We start from the raw sequence: 19,605 nt of genomic DNA, 5'->3' as shown, positions 1-19,605 counted from the left end.
CCACTCTGTCAGACAGAGAGATATACCCTTCCCACCTTCCCCATACCCCCCGCCACCCACCCACTCACACAGCCATTCGGCAGAAATCAAAGCCATCCAAAAAAATTCACTCCGAAAGTGTTCGACGGGACTATCATTGCTCCCTCCACCACTCAGACACCCCCACCATACTCATTGCCCACTTACACATCCTCCCGACCACCCTCTGTACACCCCCCATGGTCACATATCCATCGTCCCCGTCAGACCACCCCGTCACCCTCCATTGGTCCTCCCGGCACTGTGACGTCAATCTCGGCACTGTGACGTCGTGCCCTTCCCTGCCCCCGTCTGCCGGGAAGCCCTGCCACCATCCGCCACCGCCCGCCCCTTCCGCCCGCTCCGTCGCGGACAAGCAAGGCAACGTCCCCATTCAGCCAGCAGTCGCACCCTGGATCCTCACGGACCGCGCCAATCCCGAGGAAGGCGTGTGGCATCACGGACACAAACGCATACACGCGTGCTCTCTGCCGATAGAGTATGGCTACCACATCAAGAGCCGCATACGCCTGGGCCGCACAGTGGAGATTGTCGCGCTCTCTTCAGATGTCTTTCCACGTGGACTCGTCGCCGAGCGAGCGCGGATGTGCGGCCAGTACTATCTTGGCATTCCTCTTGATACCAAGGACGCCTGAGAGCATACCACGAGCGACAGTTGCGTGCATGTGCAAGTCGCCGAGAGCAGCATCACTGCTGATGCGATGCTGCAACCTGTTGTTCGGCGGCAAACGAGCCCAGACCACGAGTGCGTTGACGAGCTGCACGTCACGGACACGCCCCCCGTCCACAGTAGTGCCCAGCTGGTCATCCCAGACGAGCAGCGCTGGGCCGGAGGAAGCGGCACTTGCTGAGATGGAGACGAGATTGGGGCAGCTTTTTGCGATGGTAATCACCGCCGAGTCAGTGATCTGTGAGCAGGACGTCAAGTCGATTGAGGCAGCGCTGGGACACTTCTCCGCCGGTGCAGGATACGTCTGCATTCAGCAAGCATTTACAGGGCGCGAAGCGCTTTGATGGCCGGCACGAGGAGCGTGGTGACCCCGACAACTACCACGCATCCGTTGCCGACAATAAACATGAGCGTCATCAGCGCCAGTGACGATGTCTCGCCCGTCTCAGCCATGCTCGACACGAGCATGAGCGACACAAGTGCCATCACCGCCGCCCCGATTTCCAGTTGAAGCGCCAGCCCCGCCCGATACGGCCGAATAAGGACCAAGGCCAGCAGGTACGCCAACAGCACACACTGGAGCATCGGTCCCACAAACACCGAGCCGCGCGGCAGGATCGAGACAAAGACAGCCACTCCGAACCGACGACCGAGCACCACGCCCTCGAACCACCACGCCTGAGCAGTAAAGCCTGTGTAGAGAAAAGCGTAAGCAGACGTGGTCCCCGCGCCGTTGATGGCATACCACATCCGAGTTGCGACAAACGCTACTGTGCACGCAATCGCGGCAAGCACAACGCCGGCGACAACCACAAGCTCTAGATGGCGCCCGCGCCAGCACGCCATCCACGGCGCCGAGGCGAGGTACGATGCGCGCGGGTGCGAGACGTTCTCGGGCACACAGGCAAATAGCGCTAGCGACTTGGAAGCGATGGGAAAGACGAAAAGTAGAGCGTGATGAGCGCATACTTGCCCGCTGCCGTTGCCAATGTCCGAACGCGCCTAGACCGAGCCACGCCTGCCATGACCACGCCCTCACTGTTGCTCCCGGCCGACGCAAGCAGGACCCGGACAATGACGGTGGCAGCACCCAATGCCACCAGGAGTATAGGTAGCAGCGCTAGAAAGAGATAATACTCGCCGGCAAAGTCGATGCCGTTGCACTCGAGCCCGGTCACCTGCAGTGTCGTTCGCGACACTAGCGCGCCCACCACCTCCATCGACTTGGACCACGCCACCTGGTCGTACACGCCCACGAGCGCAGCCAGAGTCTGCAGATGGACGACCAGAGTCTTGATGGCAGCCTCAAGCAGGTGCACCTCGGATCCGGTCCCGGCCTTGGGTGCGGACATCCCCGCAGCTGTCCCCATACCCAAGCCCACGCCGTCGTCTTCCCCTTCGTCTGTCGACGACGACGATGAGCGGTAGAGGGTGTAGGTTGCGCCGACAGAGACGTCATCAAGATCAATTGCGGGCATGAGTGCGCGCTTGCGTTGACTGGCGGCAGTGGAGGCGCGGGCAGTGCGAATGCGGTCGACCACAAGGTAGGCGATCATGGCCGAGAGACCAAGGCCGAGGACCACGACTTCGAACGTCTCGCAGAGACCGACAAGGACAAGGGCCAAGAGCAAGCCGATCTCGAGTACCACCAACGCGATCTCGTGCCAGAGCACCCGTGCCCATCGCAGCGTCTGACGCACTAGATGGCAGCGCTCGGCGCCTGTCAGCGCCCGTACGACTGCGCCGAGATCAGCATCGTCCCTGATGAGGACGTCTGCCGCTGGAGGAGAACGAGGAAGAGCAGCAGTGCAAAGCCGACCGAGATGAGGGCGGTGACCACAACCGGGCCCGGGCCGGTCACCGCAGGACAGACCCTGCACTCACCGTCGGACGATGAGTAGTGTCGCGCCGCGCAGTGCGAGCATAGCCGCCCGTCGCGGCCAGGTGCACAGGCGTCGTCGCCCAGACACCGACGCGCGGCGACGGTGGGCGACCTGGTGCAGGCGATGAACTCGATCGGCGACGACGACGAGTAAAAGCCAGGAGCGGACCGTGGGAGCGAGGTTGTGCCCGTGCAGACCGCGCCCGTCGGGCACAGCGTGCAGCCAGTGGCGGGCGAGACCGGATGGGTCAGGGCGTAGGACTCCGGGACACAGGTGCAGGCTCCCGGATCGGCGGTGCCCTTGGGCGAGGTCGTGCGGGTTGGGCAGTGGGTGCAGTTGGCGGCGTTGGTGGTGGTCGAGTACTGAGCGGACGGGCAGGGGATGCAAATATCACCGGAGGTCCTGTACGTTCCTGGGCCGCAGTCGGCAGGTACAAGAGTTGCCTTACCCGAAATACGGCTGATCTGGTATGCTGCCAAAGGCGCTGGAATGCTGATTGTCCAAGGCGCAACTGGGAGCTTGCTGGCTCCGTTAACGATGGTCAGCGGCGAGCTGTTGAACTCAGTTACGGTGTCCGAAAAGGGTATGTCCATAGAGGTAGTGACCACGAGGTTGGGTGTTGGGTCAATTTCGAGGCGGAGATCTACATCGAGATAGGTGACTCGACTGCCAAAAGCATCGCGGAGAGCGGCGCTGCCGCCACGCAGCTGCTCACCAACAGGAACTGTTGTCGGGGGACTCGAAACCAGCTCCAGCTCTGCGGGAGCTGTCGAGATGGCGGCGATTGTGAGCTGTGTAAGTACAGACGGGTCCAACGAAAGCCACGGGATGCCGGACACGTTTGTCCGATCAAACGGAAACCCGAGACTGCTATCTGGGAGGCAGAGGAATACATCAGCCGCTGTTGCATCAATGCCGTCCGAGACAGAGGCGGTGTTGTCAGACCAGAAGGTGCTGGCACCGGTGATGGAAAGGACAGCATCGCAGGCATAGATGGCACCGCCACGGTACGCGCGGTTGCTTCGCAGGATCGCATTGGTAAACGTAGCAGTCGGAGCGAGGGTGCGCGGATCGAGTGTACTGGTGCGGAGATGTGCAGTGGACGAGACGAGGGGGTCGCGGTCGTAATCTTCGCCGAGGACGGCAACAGCGCCACCGACATGGGCCGAGTTGTTGACCATCACGTTCGCGTCGAGGACGACTGTTGCTTCAGGTCGGATAAGAGCAGCACCACCTGACTCAACAGCCGAGTTACCTGTAAAAACACAGCTCGTGCAGGTCACGTCGGCGGTGGAATCGACGAAGAGCCCGCCGCCAGCGCGAGCCTTGTTGTCGATAAACGTCGTGGCCTCGATTTCTGCAAAAGCATGGCCAAACACTGCCAGCGCACCACCCCGACTCGAGGCCTGCGAGCCCAGGAGACGAGCCCCAGTCATTGTCAACAACGATCCAAGACCACGGACTCCGATAGCACCGCCGTGCGTGGAGGAGGCACAGTTGGAGAGCGTGACGTTCGACAGGTGGACGTGCCCGCCAGACTCAACCATCAGGCCCCCACCAAAAGCTACCAATGCCGACTTGCCGCTGAAATCAATGGTTGCGTTGGATAGCTCGAGGAAACCGGACGGCGTACCAACGGAGAAAAGCCGATTGTCTGCAGCGCTACAGTCAAAGACAACATCGCCTGATGAGACAAGGCGCACTCCAGTTCTCAGCTCGACTGTGCCTGAGGAGCAGATGTAGGTACCTGCCGGAAGGTTGAGAGTGACGATCGAACACGGCGGAACGGCCCGAACAGATGCAGCAATGCAGTCGGTGGTCATCGAACTCGAGCGACAAGCGTATAGAGAGGATCCCCCGAGTTCGGCACGCTGCTCTGGGTAGCGGCGAAGGGCATCACGCGAAAGCTGCGAGCACCATGTAAGACTACTCGACGTCACCACAACATCAAGGTCGCCATCAGCATCGAGGTCGCCGGCTGTGACTAAAGCGACGTCTTCAACGCCTGCGGCCACCACCCGGGGCCTCGCAAACGATCCACGGCCAGCGTTCTCGAACCAACTGGCAGAATTATCAGAAGACAACGCGGCAACCACATCGAGATCGCTGTCGCCATCAACGTCCACAACAATAACGGACACGACACCATTGGCGAATCTGCTTATCAAACGCTGTGATCCAAACCCTCCAAGACCGTCGCGATTGCGGTACCAGACGATGACATTGCTCGAAGATGAAGCCGCCACTAGGTCGACGCGACTGTCGGCGTCGATGTCGGCGGCGACCACCAAGGAAGCTCCTACCAAGGTACTGCTGATCACTTGCTTGGGGCGAAAAGTACCGAGGCTGTCGTTGTTGGCGTGCCAGGCAACAGTGCCGTCCAAAGGCGAGGCAAATGCCAGGTCGATACGCCCGTCGGCGTTAATGTCGGCGGCGGCGATGGAGCAGACATCGGGAGCGGAGTCGGTAATCACTTGCACAGAGCCAAACATGACGACATCGTTCGTGTTAGGGAGCCACGCGATGACGTTGTCGGCGGGTGAGCAGTATGCCAAGTCGATGCGGCCATCGCCATTGATGTCGGCGGCAATGATGCAGCGGACGCCAAGGGCGGCAGTAGTGACCACTTGCGCGGAGCCAAACGTGCCGAGACCGTTTGAGTTTGGGTACCAAGCGATGGTGCTCTCCGACGTTGAGGCGGCCACAATGTCAAGATCTCCATCAGCATCGATGTCGGCAACAATGACGACCTGAACGCCAAACGCGGCCGAGCTCACCACCTGGGCAAGAGCAAAGGAGGCCGGCTCGTCGGTGTTGTCGTACCAAACAATGGTGCCGTTGGCGGCAGACGCGGCGACCAAATCAAGACGGCCATCTCCGTCGATGTCGGCAGGAGTGACAGATGACCAGCGCCGAGGGTCTACTATCTGTGGAGCAGCAAATACGCGAGGGGCGGTAACGCTTCCATACCAGAAAATCTTAGACGAGGACGCCGAGACCAGGTCAAGATCGCCATCTCCATCCATGTCAGCCGCAATCACAAATCGCGCACCGTCCGCTGCCGTGCTCACCACTTGCTGTGGCCCAAAACTCCCAGCTGCATCAGTGTTCTCGTACAACGCAATCTTGTCGTCGCCCCACGACACCGATGCCAGGTCCAGATCGCCATCTCCATCCATGTCAGCCGCAATCACAGACGACGCACCGCGCGCTGCAGTGCTCACCACTTGCTGCGGCCCAAAGCTCCCGGCCCCATCGGTGTTCTCGTACCAGGCAATCTTGTTGTCGATGCGTGACGCAGACGCCAGGTCGAGGTCTCCATCTCCATCCATGTCAGCCGCAATCACAGACGCCGCACCGCGCGCTGCAGTGCTCACCACTTGCTGTGGCTCGAAGCTCCCGGCCCCGTCGGTGTTCTCGTACCACGCAATCTTGTTGTCGCCCGCCGACGCCGACGCCAGGTCCAGATCGCCATCTCCATCCATGTCAGCCGCGATCACGCACGACGCACCGAGCGCTGTTGTGCTCACCACCTGCTGTGGCCCAAAGGTTCCGGCCCCGTCAGTGTTCTCATACCACGCAATCTTGTCGTTTCGCCCCGACGACGCCGATGCCAAGTCCAGATCGCCATCTCCATCTATGTCAGCCGCAATCACAGACCGCGCACGGTACGCTGCAGTGCTCACCACTCGCTGCGACCCAAATCTCCTCGCCCCGTCCGTGTTCTTGTACCACGCAATCGTGCCGTCGTAGGCACCAGGCCCACTCAACGCCGACGCCAGGTCCATATCGCCATCTCCATCGATGTCAGCCGCAATCACACACCACGCGTCGCGTACTACAGGGCTGACAACTTGCCTCGGCCCGAAGTTTCCGGCTCCGTTGGTGTTCTCGTACCAACCAATGTTGGCTTGGGGGACCGCCCACTGTTCGCTGGTCGTGCCGTCGCCACGTCCAGGTCACCATCTCCATCGATGTCAGCCAAAGCCAAAGACGCTGCACCGCCCAAAGCCGTCACAAGGGTGTTCTGCACTGACTCAACCTCGGCCCGGCACCGGGGAACGTTAGGCTTTTGCCACGGCGCGTGCCTCCTCCCACCACCCAGTACAGCATTCACCAGCACGCACACCACCAGCACCAACACACACACCCGCACACAGACACGAGATGCACCCTTGTTCCAACGCATGTCGCCTGTGCAGCCCAACGTCTTGTTCGCTACAGTCGTGGGTGAGAGTGCAGTGGAGTGTGCGGCTACCGCGAGTCCACGACCCGGCGGGAAAAATGCTGGCCAACGGAGCGTCGTGCTGTGGAGACAAAACGCGACATGAATGATGGGCTGTTTGAACTGCGTTGACCTCTGCGCCAGCAGTGATCAGCTCCGAGACAACGCTGGCCAAGAACAAACGGTTGGCGAAGGCCCGGAAGGTGATAAGGAGAGCTAGTGTGGCTATGGTGATGCTCGGTACACCGTCGTTGATGGCCCGGTCCGACTCAATCAAAAGTCCGATGGACGAGTGCTAGCCACTTGCATGAGAAACGGCATGACTTGAGGCACACTTTTGGTTGGGATTCGGGGTTGAGGAGGGGGAAAGGCGCCGGAAGGGGTAGAGTCAGCAAGAGCGTGACTCTGTGGTGGCGGAGGGGGATGGCTCAGCATATACATTGGTGATCAGCCTGATCCGTGATGATCAGGCACCACGGCCACAACAGCTCCACCCCAACTCTCCACACGAAAGCTACACCTTCACTTCACATTGCGGCACCCAGCTGCCACTGCGTCCCCAGCCAGCACGGCACAACCGCGCGCAGCGAGGCAGCGCGATCCCGTCGCGAGTACAGCTTGGACGCCTGCGGCTTGAGCATCTCTCGCGCTACGCGCGCCAGCACGTCGACCTCGTCTCGCGAGAGCTGGCCAAACGTGCTCGACCACTCGGCATCTGACCCGAGCTTGGCCTTGACGATGGCTTCGCGATGGGTCCACGGCAGACCGCGGAGAGCTTCGTCGCTGAGCTGAGACGGGATGCGCACGACTCAACGGCTGGCCTGAAAGGCGGCGACAGTCTCCTCGAACCGGGCAATGATCTGTGCACGGTCGTCTCGGAAGGCCTTGATCTCGCCCTCGGCCACGGCGAGCTTGTCCTGCATGAGCGAGATCTCGGCCTTAGCGGCATCAAGCTCGGCCCTGGTCGACGCAAGCTCGACTTTGAGTTCTTCAACACGCGACGCAGATCCAGCCGACGCACCTGCTGCGCCGATATTGCCGCCGGCGATGGACTCGCGGACGTAGAGCGCGACCCGCTCGGGGACGGACGCTGTCCCCACCACGAGGCTGTAGATCTCCCTCGCAGCGCTGGTATCGCGTTCAGCCTTGCTGAGTAGAGCCAAGGCAATCGACATCACAGTCTCGCCACGGGCGCCCACAGCCCACATGTCGGCCCCGCTGCCAGCAGCGCCATAGTCGCCAGAATGTTGGAGAGCGAGACAGCGATGTGGAGCGGACGCAAGCCGAGGACGGGCTCGACGGCGTTGATGTCGGCACCGGAGTTGATGAGGAAAGCAAAGGTTGGGACGGTGAAGGGGATGGTGTCGGCGGCGCGGAGGGCAACGAAGAGCGCGAGCGTGGCCTTGTTGATCCCATTGGCCAGCTCTGCGTCGCCGTCGCCGTCGGCCCTGAGCGACTCGATCATAGGGCCGGCCATGGCTGCCGCGGACGACTCTGGCGAGTAGACGTACACGTGGTTGCCGTCATCGTCGAGATCAAAAAGACCCACCCCGCCATCGATGAGCGTGCTGAGGGTGTCGTTGTCGAGGGCACTGCTGCGAGCCAGCATGCTGATGAGAGAAGGCCACCTGGCTCGCTCGCAGATTCTGGCGAGAGCAGCGAGGACCGACGGGTTGTTGTCCTGGGCAACAGCATAGAATAGCGCAGGGAGGTAGTCCGATGTAAGGAAGCCCGGCTTGTTGATGGTGTCGCGTGCGCTGTCTAAGTCCAGAGTCGTCTTGGGACATTTGTCCAAGTCGAGGTCAGTGAGGTTGGGGCAGCCTGCAGCAAGGGCAAGAACCGCCGCGTCGGTGATGGAGCACCTCCCGAGGCTGAGGGTGGCGAGGTTGACGCAGCTGCCGGCGACTGCAATCACAGCCGCGTCGTTGATGGGGCAGCATGCTAGTTTGAGGTCGGTGAGGTGAGGACCGGCAGCAGCAAGAGCGACAACAGCCGCATCGGTGATGTTGAAGCAACAGGTTAGGTCGAGGTCGGTGAGGTGGGGGCAGCTGTTTGCGATGGCGTCGACAGCAACATCGGTGATATTGCGGCACTTGCTGAGATTGAGGGAGACGAGATTGGGGCAGCTGTTTGCGATGGCGATCACCGCCAAGTCAGTGATCTGTGAGCAGGCCGTCAAGTCGATGGAGACAACGCTGGGACACTTCTCCGCCACCACCTCGACCATGGCATCGGTAAGGTTGTTGTTACGTTGACCCACAAGCTCGGCCACGCCGGCGCCATTGCCGACCATCCTCCGCACCTCCTCAACCGTCCTCACACGGCTCAGCTCAACACGTCGACCAACACCATAAGCAGCAGCCATACTTCTACACACAGACACGAGTACCTGTTTTGTCTGGCAAGAGAGAGAGAGAGAGAGAGAGAGAGAGAGAGAGAGAGAGAGAGAGAGAGAGAGAGAGAGAGAGAGAGATAGCCACCGCAGCCACGTTCGCCACCTCGCCCCGCCTTGACCCGGCGCGTGACATTTGCCGCGGTCGGCAAAAGACAAAGAGTTTCAAGCTTCTTCGTGCTGGTCAAGCAACTGAGGATCGACAACAAGGCCTCTTCCACCACACCGCCTCGCGCTTCACCCAGTCGTGATACACTCTAGAGTTTACCGCGGAGCAGAGCTGTCACAATGGCACGCCTCAGTTCCAGCTCGTCGCTCTGACCGACGACGACCGCGGCATCGGCGGCGACGAGTGCGGCAAACACCAGCACAAACACCCCACAGTCGGAGCCGTTGGTCTGCTGCGGGAGGCCAGCGGGCTTGACCACGGTCCACTGCGCCATGTTCGGCCTCCTGCCCGTCTCTTGCTGCACCTGCAGCACCACATAGTCCTTGAGCGCCTCCGCCAGCCCGCTGTCGACCGACCTCATCATTGAGTCGTAGCGCGTGATCTCTTTGGGTCCAAACTCAATGGCCAGAAGTATCCTGGTGATGGCAAAGGTGCTCCATCATCTGGTAGCGCTGTTGTTGTGATCAGTTGCCGCCACTACACCCGATGGAAGGGGAGGTCCGTGTCGTGGGCCATCACCCACCTACCGGATCAGCCCTCACATCAGGCAACTGCCCTCGCTTTTCTCCGCACACACAGATTCGCCGGAACGGCACGTCGCCCGCAACGGCTACACACACCCCTCTTACCATGGCCGCCAACGAGTTGTACCGACCATCGTTTGCCAAAACCTTGGCCCGCCTCAATGCTGACATTGCAGCGTATGTTGTGAACTCTAAGTGCTCCGGATGCGGACGCCGGGAGTGTGCGGCGAGTTCTGGCGAAGACCATACAAGCTACAGCTCTGACGGCGAGGCGGACGCCACCGAGTCGGACTCTCCGCGAGCTCATGAGGAAGCTGATGGGAAGAAGAAGAAGAAGAGGATAAGCATGTGGGAGGTGTGCCCTGTGGTTGTCATGCGGGTTGTAACGCGGCAGCTTAAGACTAGGCGGTCGCGCTGGAAGCTTCTTGTTGGGCACACGATTGCCGAGGAGCGTTTCCTCGCATCCGGGCGAGCGCTTCCCAGCAACCAGGAGCCTCTCCCTACTCCCAACCAAGTGTTCAGCATCATCGGGTCCGGCGAGGTCGAGGAGCACATCGATATCTCTCGTGCCGTGAAGATGTCGATCCTCACCTGGAACGTGTGCTGGACGAGTCCGTGCGTGGCTGAGCGCATGCACGAGATGGGGAAGGAGATCGCCGAGCTCGCGCCTATGTTTGTAGCGCTGCAGGAGATCCGACTGACTGACTTTGGCTCTACGTACGATTTGCTCTGCACAGAGCCGTGGGCGGACCAGTACGATCTGTTTGTCCGCAACGATGTGGCGTTGGACTCGGTTACTCTCTGGGGCGTCCGCAAGGTCGCCGAAGTCCATGTCATTGGCCATGCCGTGACCGCGTTCGAATCTTCGCATGAGCGGGCGATGCAGACGCTGGTGGTTGCAGTCGGCGGAAGAGACGGGCCGAGGCTGGCGCTCACGACGCTGCATGCCGAGTCGATGAAGGAAGGAGCGACGTGTCGGATGCGGCAGATCCGCAGTACTCTGGTCGAGCGGGATGCCGACGAGAGGATCTTCATCTTTGGATCCAACGGGCCCAACGGCATCTCGGACAACATGCACACCGGTGACATCGGTGTCGACGTTTCATTCGTGTGTGGAGATCTCAACGTGCGCCACCACGAGTGGGACCGTATCAAGCGCCTTGCCGGATTGCTCAACTGGACGGATGTCCGAAGCGGCGACACGTGGACATCCGACAATGCTCTCAACCGGAACTCGTTTGAGCGTGGAACCCACTTTCGTCATCGCTTTGATCGCATTCTGTACTCGACGAACAGGCACGGTGGGAAGTGGGAGATGGCCAGCGCCGTCCGTTCCCAACTCGTCGGACGTACATCCTTTGTCGGATCGGACGGATCAACCATGGTCCCATCCGACCACTTTGGCCTCTACGCCACGTTTACCATGACTCGCTGGTAACCAGCGACGCCGGTGATCAATCACGACAGGCTACAGACTTGAACCAAGTGCATGCAGCTTGTAAAAGCCCTGCCATCCTCGCTACACTACGTCCTACAGCCGCCACCGCTACGCGAGGGCGGTACAGATGGAGGACCAACTGATATACATGCCATGTGCGTCGTTCTCGTGGCGGCAGACCGCGTGTAGCGTGTTTCATGCCCGCGGTAGGGAGGGTTGAAGGTCGGCCGGTGGTTGATGGCCATCGAGCGGCAGGCCGGCCAAGGGGGCAGGGATCGGCTGGCCAATGGGGTAGGGCGAGGGTGGGGTGGCCATGGAGGGAAGGGGATCGGATGGAGAGAGGGACCATCTGGTGTACGTTGGATCATTGCCAATGCCGCTCCATTTTTTTTGGAGGTGCGGGTCGGGCAGAGGGGTGGCCACCAACAAACACACCCAGTCCTAACAGCCCACGCAACTCTCGACTCGCCTGTCGCCATGCACCGACCTGCACTTGCGAGCTTCGTCTGTCTTGCCCTGGTAGCCTATGCCGTGTCCGCCACTTCAGACACTGTCTTGGTGGATGTGGGTGGTCGTCGCTTCCGCACGCGTTCATCGACGTTTATCGAGGGCTACGCCGCTGGCTCTCGCCTCCCCGAGCTCGTCTCCCAAGCCACGCCCGACAAGCCTGCGTTCCTCGACATGGACCCAGACGTTTTCGCGCAGGTGCTCGACCTGCTTCGGCAACGTACTGCTTACCTGCTGCCCTCTGACTCCATTGAAGCTGCGCGGGTGCTCCTGGCTGCGCATGAGCTCGGCATCGCACCGGAGATCCTTCAGCCCTTTGCGGCTCTTCCGTCCTTGTCGCTCAACGCAGAGGCTTCCTACGTCAGTCCTCAGAAAAGAAGCTGGTCGAACCGGATGGAGACGCAGAAGAGCCTGCTTGTCGGCTCCTACCCTGACGAGCCCATCGTGCTCGTCGAGGACGTCTCTTCGGGAACCTTTGCCGGCCAGCCTATCTCGTTCGTCGCAACCCGCCCATTTGTCCTTCACAATGAGATGTACGTCGCTGGTGGTGTAGATGGCGCTCGTAGCATCGAGAACTGCACCTTTATCCTGTGGCGCGGGCGCGACTCGAACGCCGGAGGAACGATCTCAACGGTTTCTTCGGCCATAGACCGGGGTGTGCAGGCCTCGCTGACGTTGGAAGAGCCTCTCTTCGTGGACAAGGGCGACGAGCTCTCGTTCTCGCTCGTGTGCAAGTCTGTCGTGCCCTATGGTGAGAGTGAGGTCACGCTCGTGGGGCTTGGTTTGTGGGCCACGGCGCAGCCTCTGGTGCATGATGGACTGGCGGTGCTTTTCCGCGAGGTGTAGCACTCATCCAGCACGATGTTGTCCTCGAGCGACTACACAAAGCAAGCGTCGACCATTCTGTTGTCCTCTAACCAACCCAGTGACCAGGGGGCCGCCGCGTGCGTGATCTCTGACCGCCGATCGAATCTTCTGTCGGGGTGGGATGGACGGAGGGGCGACCGAGTCCCTCTGACCCACCCTCACCCATGCTATATTGAAGAGACCTCGTCCTACAGCAGGCACCGCTGCGCGAGGGCGGTGCAGGTGGTAGACCAGCTGGTGTATGTGCCATGTGCGGCGTTCTCGTGGCGGCAGACCGCGTGTAGCGTGTTTCATGCCCGCGGTAGGGGGGTTGAAGGCCGGCCGGTGGTTGATGGCCATTGATCGGCAGGCCTCAGCAGGATGGGGGGTGGGGGGGTATGGTAGGGGTATGGATGAGGGCGGATGACGATGGAAGGGGTATGGTGAGGGTTGATAGTGATAGGCATGGGTAGGGGTGGAGGGCGAGGCCGGCGGGGGAGGTGACCAGGGCGGGGCGACTCCGGAGCGGCGGCGGTGGTATTCAGGTGGTGCATGTGTGGAATGTGGGGGCAGAGGTGCGGGCAGAGAAGGAAAGAAGGCGGTCGACGGCACACTGCCGGGAGTTCGACCTGGGTGGAGGAGGGTGGGTGGGAGGTGCGGCGAATGTGGTGGAGAGGGAGTGATGAGGGGTGTGTTGGTGGGTGTGTGCATGGGGACAAAGGGTGGGTGGGAGGGTGTGGGTTTGTGGGTAATGAGGATGGTAGGGCGGTCTGAGTAGTGGAGGAGGCGTTAATTCTGGCGGACACTCTCTGTGGAATTGTTATGGTTTTCGGTTTCTGCCGATTGGCCGCAGGGAGGGTGGGTGGGTGGAGGTGTGGGGAAGGTGGTTGGGGCGGGGGGTATATCTCTCTGTGTGACGAGTGTGAAGGAAGTATGGCTGCGAATGGTGCTGGACGGACGGTGGACGTGTCGAATACGAGGACAGTGGAGGAGGTGAGAGGGGCTCTGGGGGATGGGGTGGGGGTGGGCGAGGTGACGGCGAGCAAAGGTGGCAACTCCAACAAGTCCTTCACCGACGCTATGGCAGCTGTGGTGGCGGAGATGTGCCCCAACCTCACATCCCTCATCTTGCGGAGCTGCACCAAGCTCACCGATGCGGTAGTGGTGGCGGTGGCCGGCGGCTGCCCCAACCTCACATCCCTCGACTTGGGCCACTGCACCAAGCTCACCGATGCGGCAGTGGTGGCGGTGGCCGACGGCTGCCCCAAGCTCACAACCCTCAACTTGGACAGCTGCTCCAACATCACCGATGCAGCAGTGGTGGCGGTGGCCGGCGGCTGCCCCAACCTCACAACCCTCAACTTGCACGGCTGTCGCAACATCACCGATGCGGCAGTGGTGGCGGTGGCCGGCGGCTGCCCCAACCTCACATCCCTCGACTTGTACAACTGCTACGACATCACCGATGCAGCAGTGGTGGCGGTGGCCGACGGCTGCCCCAACCTCACATCCCTCATCTTGGGCGACTGCACCAAGCTCACCGATGCGGCAGTGGTGGCGGTGGCCGGCTGCTGCCCCAACCTCACAACCCTCAACTTGCACGGCTGTCGCAACATCACCGATGCGGCAGTGGTGGCGGTGGCCGGCGGCTGCCCCAACCTCACATCCCTCGACTTGAACGGCTGCTCCAAGCTCACCGATGCGGCAGTGGTGGCGGTGGCCGGCGGCTGCCCCAACCTCACAACCCTCAACTTGCACGGCTGTCGCAACATCACCGATGCGGCAGTGGTGGCGGTGGCCGGCGGCTGCCCCAACCTCACATCCCTCATCTTGGGCGACTGCACCAAGCTCACCGATGCGGCAGTGGTGGCAGTGGCCGGCGGCTGCCCCAACCTCACAACCCTCAACTTGCGCGGCTGTCGCAACATCACCGATGCGGCAGTGGTGGCGGTGGCCGGCGGCTGCCCCAACCTCACAACCCTCAACTTGACCGCCTGCTCCAAGCTCACCGATGCGGCAGTGGTGGCGGTGGCCGGCGGCTGCCCCAACCTCACAACCCTCGACTTGACCGCCTGCTCCGAGCTCACCGATGCAGCAGTGGTGGCGGTGGCCGGCGGCTGCCCCAACCTCACAACCCTCGACTTGGGCAACTGCTCCAACATTACCGATGCAGCAGTGGTGGCGGTGGCCGGCGGCTGCCCCAACCTCACAACCCTTGACTTGTGGCGCTGCTCCAAGCTCACCGATGCGGCAGTGGTGGCGGTGGCCGGCGGCTGCCCCAACCTCACAACCCTCATCTTGCGGAGCTGCACCAAGCTCACCGATGCGGCAGTGGTGGCGGTGGCCGGCGGCTGCCCCAACCTCACAACCCTCGACTTGACCGCCTGCTCCAACATCACCGATGCGGCAGTGGTGGCGGTGGCCGGCGGCTGCCCCAACCTCACATCCCTCAACTTGGGCAACTGCTCCAAGGTTACTCTCGACTTGCATCGCGCACGCACTGCCATCGCCGAACCGGGCTTCCTTGCATCGCAGCATGCCCGTGCTCTGGTTGGCGTTGTCACTCTTGCGAACAGCCCAGAACTCCTTCAAGCACTGACTCACTTCTGCCATCGAGCCCATGTGCCCTCTCCAGTGCATCTCATGGCCCGCTGCAACGCTCTCTCTCCCGACACTCTCAACATGCTCCTTGCCTACGGCGCAGACCTCTACGACCTCGACGATGACAACAAGCACGCATACGTGCATTCGCCTGCATCTTATGCGCCAGCCTTTGTCGGTCTCATGATTGAGTCACTTCGGGCCAATGCTGATGGCGGGGACGAGCTGGCCAACGGTATCAACAAGGCCACGCTCACCCTCTTCATCGCCCTCCATGCCAGTGACATGACCCCGTTCCCCATCCCTGTCTTCGCGTTCCTCATCAACACGGGCGCCGACATCAACGCCCTCGAACCATCTCTTGGGCTGCGCCCCCTCCACATTGCCGTCTCGCTCTCCAACATCCAGGCAACCATGGCGCTGCTTGCTGCCGGCGCCGATGTGTGGTCTCTGGGCGCCAACGCCGAGACGGCTCTCGCCATTGCGTCTACTGTGCTCAACAAGCCCGGTAGCGACACCAATGCGGCTGCGAAGGAGGTCTACAATCTCATCGTCAACGGGGCCGTTCCCGAGCCAGTGGCCCTTTACGTGCGTGACACCATCGTTGCCGGTGGCGACATCGGAGGTGCCGCAGGCCCCTCGACTGGAACCGCCACGCGCGTGGACAAGCTAGAGGCCGAGCTCGCCGACACCAAGGCCAAGCTCGCTGCTACCGAGGCCGAGCTCGCCGCCGAGCTCGCCGACACCAGGGCCAAGCTCGCTGCCACCGAGGCCGAGCTTGCCGACGTCAGGGATCACGTCACCATCGCCACGGGCAACATCGCTGCCTTCCAGACTGACCGCGCCAACATCCTCCAATACGTTGACAATGCCATCGCCGCCTTCCAGGCAAGCCGCTAGTCCGAGAGTGCAAAGACCTCGGCCAGGCGATGCTCGGTTGACGGGCGAGCCGCGGTCGGTTGACAGTGGATGGGGAGAGGGAGGGACGGGGAAGGAGAAGGAGAAGGGTGTTGATAGGGATGGAGGGGGGGAGGGGGGGGTATGGGTAGAAAGGGGTATAAATACGCTGGTATGGGCATGGGATGAGTGCAGGGACTCGGTGTCTCCTCTTGCCGGTCAGGTGGTCCTCGGTTGACGGGCTGCGGTCGGTTGACAGTGGATGGATGGGGGAGAGATGGGGAAGGATAACTACATTTTTGGCGGTCAGGTGGTGCTCGGTTGACAAGAGGGGGGGAGCGCCTCCCCAAAAAGCACACAAAAATAGGGGAGGGTCCGGGCTTTAGGGTTGGGGTTTGGGGTTTGGGTTTTGGGGTTGGGGTTGGGGGTTTGGGGGTTTGGGAATCGATCGCCGGGGCGGCCATGGCCGGGTTGCGGAGTAGCCATTGTGGGGTGGCGGCTTTGGGCCGTGCCGCTCAGCTGGCACGTCGATACGGCGGGCGCTCAACTTGTCGGTCACACCCGTGCTTGCATGCAGCATGTTCGAATAACATCAGAGCAACCACGGTGGTGCCCATGGCGGAGAACAGCTTGTAAATCAAGAGGAGCAGAATGCAGCTCTTGTACGTACTCTACGAGGGGTAGCTCTAGTACGAGACAAAGACGACCGTCGACATGAGTTCGATGAGTAGCAGACCCCGACAACTGCGCCAGACACGACACCACCGGCATCGATCTCAATCGCAGCTATGCCACGTCGTCACCTGATCGACGCCCGGCTGCCGAGCGAATCGGCAGCGAAGACTTGGCCGGGAGGCAACCACTTGACCATCCTGCTGCTGCAGACCTGTGGCGACGAGTGACAGACCACCAGCCAGATGTGGTACTTGCGCTCCATTCCGGTGAGTGTACGGTGTACTTGGGATGGGACGAAAGGTTTGGACCATGGTCTGGACTGGAACTCAATGCATCACGTGCTATGGCGGCGGCGGTGGGCATTCCAAAGTGGGGACCTGCCGGCAGCCTCTCAGACTACCTCGCTCGAGGTGCGCATCTTGATTCATTACGAGAGTCTGGGCGAATCACAATCGGCCTCACCCTTGAGCTGTACGGCAATGAGACCGCGACCTCGTGTTGGGATCAATTCAACCCATCAGAGCTCCACGAGCCGCGTGGCCAGGAGGTCGTCTACTCGACAGCAGCAAGGGTGATGGATGGGTTGTCGGACGTGTGCATCCTGCTGTCACGACCCATGATGGTGTGATACAGGGAGCATGGCGAGAGCTTGTTGCAGAGAGTGTGCTCGAGCTTCCCTCTCCGCGTCTACCGCTTGCTCATGCAGCACACGGTGGCGATCAACGTAGAGCGAGCCAATTTGAGATATGAGCTCACCCCACTCGGAGGTCACGGCAATGTCTCGCACGTTGCCCACCAGCATAGTTGTGACGAGCGCTGCGATGCAAGTGCGTCATGGGGCGTGGCCACGACTGAGGAGTATGCGTGGATGGCTTTATCGACTGGCCAGTTGCTGGACAGCAGGCTCGTGACCAGCAAGCAGGTGATGGGATGGAAGAGGATGGATATCTGCATCATCCGTCAGTCTGTCCGATGAGTGTGTGTCGATGCTTGGATGGAATGGGAAGGTGGAGGGAGCGGAGCAGTGATCACCAAATTCTTTCGGCGACGGACGATTCAGAACTACGACAACGGCTACCTCACAACACACACCGCTTCTACACGGATCTCCGCCAAGTCGACAACCCGTTTATCGGTCCCCGTTCCGTACCCATGGCGGCAGGGCAAGGCATGTTAGCGTAGCAAGCAGAGCTGGATGCTTTTACGCGATCGAGGCTCGGTAGGAGGGCGTCCTTCAGGTGTTCGCAGACGAGAGTTGGCACAACGCCCACATCCCCAGCAGCCCTTCCGACGAGGATGTGATCAAGTTTGCCGAGGCCATCGTCTCCTTCACACACTATCCGAGCGTGGCCAACACGTGTACTTCGCAGACACGGACAACCACAGAAGCCAGTGGCGATCCCATGCCGCTGCCAGCTGGTGCCAAGGTTGCCATCGGGCTTGACTCGCCACGCACCTCGTCCAAACTGGGTCGTGCCCTGTTGCCGATGGTGGCGCGCGGCGACGAGCCTGCGATGGTCCTGGACTACTTGTGTCGGCCAAGCTGGAGAAGCTCATGGATGGCGAGAACGTCATGGTCAGTAGCTACAACGAGTTCAAGTCCTGTATCATCTACACAAGCAGCCGCCGCGGGGTCGACTTGAATCGGGCGCGCTTGATTGTAGTGGTCGGCCAGGACAAGATAACAGTGCGGCTCCTGCAGGCGCTGTACGCGGCGTCGGATGTGGCAGTCTCGGACACAGCCAAGTACTCGGTCGAGGGGCTCGGGATGCTGCGCGGGCGGGGCAGCCCGAGCGAGCTCGTGTACATCGATGCGGATGGTAATGGCTGTATGCTGTGTCTCCCAGCCCGCCCCATCCACTACCACGAGTATGCCTACAATCGCAGGCCCACTGTCGCCGAGGAGTGGATCGTGCCCGCCAAGTTTGTCGAGGAGGACCAGTCGTCGGGCAAGGCGTCTCGCGCCGGGGGTGAGCTGATGCGCTGCTTCAAGGGCCGCGCAGAGCTCGAGAAGGCGCGATCGGTCACGTTTTGGTGCACCGGTCAAACAAGAAGCACCTTTGGACGTATCCTCTCGAGGTTGTTGACAGGGGTGATGTGTCCTCGTTCTGGGCCGTCCTCGGGCGCGAGTGTCCAGAGGCTGTGCCGGTGGACGACGATGCCAATGACGACAACAGCTGCGTCAAGGGCAATGCGACAAGCTTGGTTCAGTTCCCGGCATCGACAGATTGCGGTGCCGCCATCGACCAAGCGGTGGCCATGGGGCGCAAGCACTTGCGGGTGCACGGGGTCCGCAAGCGGGTTCATGACACGGTGGCTGTCTTGGGCATGCCCGCCAGCTACGAGTGGCTGAACGCGGTCATTGCCACGGCCATCGCGTCGAACAAGAGCGACACACCGTTCAAGCGGCTGGCATTTATCGGCGACACGGTGCTTACCCTTGCGCCATGCAGGACATGGAGTCACGGGAAGCGTGTCAACAGTACCTCAAGGCCACTGGCATGGGTGATATTGTGCTTTCGGAATCCTATGATGTACAAGCCGAGGCCATCTTGGGTGCCATCTACCTGCTGTATGGCCTCGACGACACCGAGCGCGTCTGGCGTATGTTCGTATCGGCAGTGGCCTCGGTAGACGATGCGGCGCCGAGCGGCTCAAGCACTTCAGCGCTGAGAAGTGGCAAGTGCTCATCAGCAGACCGTGACGACTCGTTCGATGGAATCCGTGGCGGCCTGGCAG

At 61.2% G+C, this 19,605-nt stretch overlaps 5 protein-coding genes across 5 annotated transcripts; 2 read left to right on the top strand and 3 right to left on the bottom strand.

The window, feature by feature from the left end:
* Nucleotides 1-1,030: 1,030 nt before the first annotated feature.
* Nucleotides 1,031-6,380, bottom strand: AMSG_11239 (fibronectin type III domain-containing protein; the record flags this gene model as incomplete). Its single annotated transcript, XM_013897374.1, has 3 exons — nt 1,031-1,600; nt 1,708-2,367; nt 2,502-6,380. The coding sequence occupies 3 exons, from the start codon at nt 6,378-6,380 to the stop codon at nt 1,031-1,033; spliced, it is 5,109 nt and encodes a 1,702-aa protein (XP_013752828.1).
* Nucleotides 6,381-7,344: 964 nt separating this feature from the next.
* AMSG_11238 (uncharacterized protein) lies at nt 7,345-9,110 on the bottom strand (the record flags this gene model as incomplete). Its single annotated transcript, XM_013897373.1, has 3 exons — nt 7,345-7,605; nt 7,654-7,962; nt 8,007-9,110. 3 exons carry the CDS (start codon nt 9,108-9,110, stop codon nt 7,345-7,347), a joined length of 1,674 nt encoding a protein of 557 aa, XP_013752827.1.
* Nucleotides 9,111-9,374: 264 nt separating this feature from the next.
* AMSG_11237 (uncharacterized protein) lies at nt 9,375-9,739 on the bottom strand (the record flags this gene model as incomplete). Its single annotated transcript, XM_013897372.1, has 2 exons — nt 9,375-9,421; nt 9,478-9,739. The coding sequence occupies 2 exons, from the start codon at nt 9,737-9,739 to the stop codon at nt 9,375-9,377; spliced, it is 309 nt and encodes a 102-aa protein (XP_013752826.1).
* A 269-nt stretch (nt 9,740-10,008) lies between these two features.
* On the top strand, nt 10,009-12,693 carry AMSG_11236 (uncharacterized protein; the record flags this gene model as incomplete). The annotated part of the gene is made up of 2 exons (XM_013897371.1): nt 10,009-11,229; nt 11,950-12,693. 2 exons carry the CDS (start codon nt 10,009-10,011, stop codon nt 12,691-12,693), a joined length of 1,965 nt encoding a protein of 654 aa, XP_013752825.1.
* A 381-nt stretch (nt 12,694-13,074) lies between these two features.
* Nucleotides 13,075-16,194, top strand: AMSG_11235 (leucine Rich Repeat family protein; the record flags this gene model as incomplete). Its single annotated transcript, XM_013897370.1, has 2 exons — nt 13,075-13,081; nt 13,742-16,194. 2 exons carry the CDS (start codon nt 13,075-13,077, stop codon nt 16,192-16,194), a joined length of 2,460 nt encoding a protein of 819 aa, XP_013752824.1.
* Nucleotides 16,195-19,605: the final 3,411 nt, after the last annotated feature.

This window comes from Thecamonas trahens, assembly GCF_000142905.1.
Source record: "Thecamonas trahens ATCC 50062 unplaced genomic scaffold supercont1.73, whole genome shotgun sequence".
Taxonomy (NCBI): Eukaryota; order Apusomonadida; family Apusomonadidae; genus Thecamonas; species Thecamonas trahens.
This window is presented reverse-complemented; position numbering and strand designations above follow the sequence as displayed.